At 47.0% G+C, this 2,798-nt stretch overlaps 1 protein-coding gene across 2 annotated transcripts in view; it reads left to right on the top strand.

The window, feature by feature from the left end:
* Positions 1-2,798, top strand: part of Rhbdl2 (rhomboid like 2) — a 45,856-nt gene that overhangs the window by 40,405 nt on the left and 2,653 nt on the right. For both annotated transcript variants that reach the window (XM_005353281.3, XM_013348349.2), the window contains 2 exons: positions 121-181; positions 2,533-2,594. In XM_005353281.3, the coding sequence (XP_005353338.1) occupies positions 121-181; positions 2,533-2,594 (123 nt within the window). The remainder of the gene's footprint in view (positions 1-120; positions 182-2,532; positions 2,595-2,798) is intronic.

Here is a 2,798-nt window from a genome sequence, read left to right as displayed (position 1 = left end):
AAAAAAAACCAAAAGCAAAAAGAAAACCAATAAACATTGCTTTAAATGAAACAGCAAATGAAGAGGGAGTCAGGCTAAGATGACATTTGCTTATAGATCATATTCTTATCTCTTTCCCAGAATTTTCGAGAAATGATTCCTGCCTTTGGGATCTTCAGACTGCTTGTCATCATCCTGATAAGTAAGTGACCTTGGTGAACACTTTACTCCCTCAGTCTCTTCCTCCTCAGCCTTCTGAGGGGCTCCTCGGGGTCCCCCACCCCACCATGAAGGATGGTTGATAGTCTAGTGTTGGGGAGAACTGTCCGCTGGTAGAGGTGCCACTGTGGATGCGCCAGGACTCCGGATGTGTGCTGTGCCTCTCTCCATAGCTTCACTTATGCATTCTGTTCTGGATTCTCATTTTCGTGCAGTGGAGGGCATATGATTTTTGTCTGCAAAGGAAAAGCTTAAAAACTACTGAGATAGCTGGGCAGTGGTGGCATATGCCTTTTATCTCAGCACTCGGGAGGCAGAGGCAGGCAGATACCTGATCTCTGTGAGTTCGAGGCCAGCCTGGTCTACAAGAGCTAGTTCCAGGACAGGCTCCAAAGCTACAGAGAAACCCTGTCTCAAAAAAAACAAAAACCAAAAAAAAAAAAACCCACAAACAAACACAAAAACAAAAAATCTACTGAGAGAGTGTAACTTCTTTCTAAATTTCTAAATTTTCAATTTGGGTAGGTTCGTGTAGGTAGAGCAGGATGGCCTTGAACTTGAGAAGTAGCTGAGGATGGCTTTATATGGTACCAGCAATCCAACCCCGGGTTTTCTGCAAGGTATAAACATTCTACCAAGTGAGCTATAGTTGCGTTCCATGTCTTGGATCCTTTGTGCAGAAAATGCCATTACCTTCATGTGGGTTGCTAAGGCAACCCTCTACCTGGTCTCTCTGCTCCTGTTCTTGCATTCTATTTCCCATCTAACAGCCAGAATGAGTCTTTCCTGGTCCCACAAGGCAAGCAAACCAAAAATCTCATCAGACTCCTGTCACCCGTACTCAGACCCTCAAAGCCTTCCTGTCACGGAGATGTCAGTTGTATGTCAAAGTCCCTGTCTCAAAGTCCCAGAGCATCTTTCCCCAGCTCCTCGCCTGATCCCGACACCTACCTCTTCATTCTTAATTCAAGTCCAGAACCACCTGGAAATCTCTCTGCAACACGGGAGGCTGACCCTCGCCTTTAATTTCTCATTCACCTGTCTAGGGTGAGCCAGAGAATTTCATTTTTAGTAATTGTGCCAAGTAATTTAGTTCTTGGTGCCAAGAGTCATGGCTCCTGCCCAGAATCCCAGCCCTGTGGAGGTCAAGGCAGGAGGATTCCTGTAAGTTTGGGCCCACTTGGGCTAGACAGTAAACTCAAGCCTATCCTGGGCTATATAGTGAAACCGTATCTTGAGCAAAATAAAGCAGAAGTTCCCAGATGATTCCGCTCTTGGTGATTTAGGGGTCGTTTCTGCCTCAGGAAATCCAAGCTTGTTCTTCACTTGGTCTGAAAGGTTCTTGCTTTACACAGTAACATGGCTTGTCCCAGCCAGGGAAGGATTCCTGGAGAGCTTCCCCGATCCTCCTAGTAAACCATGACAGCCTGGCCGATGAAATGTCTGGCTCAGTCAGTGGGTAAACATGCCTGCCACCAAGCCTGACGTCCTGAGTTCAATTCCCAGGAGCCACGTAGTGGAGGCAGGGAACAACTTCTGCGAGATGTCCTCTGACTCCACACAAGCACTGTGGCACATGGGCACACACCAGTGCACACACCCACACTCGCACACTAAGTTAATTAAAAATAATATTTTAAAGGACAGCCTATTCCTGACACCCCCAATCCTCCTTCCTCTGTATTTTCTCTGTCATACTCAGTATAACATAGCACACTGTTGGCTTTTGTTTGTTTGCTTGGTTTTTTTTCGAGACAGGGTTTCTTTGTGGTTTTGGAGCCTGTCCTGGAACTAGCTCTTGCTCTTGTCGACCAGGCTGGTCTCAAACTCACAGAGATCTGCCTGCCTCTGCCTCCCAAGTGCTGGGATTAAAGGCGTGTGCCACCACCGCCCGGCTGCTTGATTGGTTTTTGAAATAGGCTCTCCCTCTGTAGCCTTGGCTGGCCTGGAACTTGGTATGTAGAGGAGGCTGGCCTCGAACTAACAGAAATTTGCCTGTTTCTGCCTACCAAGTACTGGGACTATAGGCATCAACCAACGTACCTGGCAATGCCCCCCCCAATAGGTCAGGGCTCTTTGCTCTATGTCTACCGTGAGAATAGTGCTGTCAGCTGGAACATAACCAACAACTACTTCTTTGATTAATAAATCCATAACTGGGTTACTGATAATGTCCACTTCATTGGGCTGTTATGAGAATTAATGAATTGCTGGAGGGAGAGCTCTAAGAATAGCAGCTGGCCCAGCAGCAGAGTCAAACAAGGCAGGGCTGAGGGGAACAAAACTCTGCCCAGTGTGGAGATCCAAGGCTTCATTGGGTGTCTTCTCTTCTAGTTGCGCTGGATATGGGATTTGCTCTTTACAGAAGGTTCTTTGTCCCTGCAAATGGGTCTCCGGTGAGTTTACTTCCTTTCTTCATGCTTGATGCATGTGTGTGCACATGCACATGTACACGTACGTTCATGTTGTGTATGTGGAGGTCAGAGGACAACTTTCAGAATTGGTTCTTGCCTTCCATCCCGTCTCTGCCTCCAATTACACCATAGGAATATAGGAGTGCTGTATCCAGCTAGCTTCCTTCCTTCCTTCCTTCCTTCCTT

This window comes from Microtus ochrogaster, chromosome 10 (assembly GCF_000317375.1).
Source record: "Microtus ochrogaster isolate Prairie Vole_2 chromosome 10, MicOch1.0, whole genome shotgun sequence".
Classification (NCBI taxonomy): Eukaryota; Metazoa; Chordata; class Mammalia; order Rodentia; family Cricetidae; genus Microtus; species Microtus ochrogaster.
Note: the sequence above shows the minus strand (reverse complement) of the source record. Positions and strands in the feature narration are given on the sequence as shown.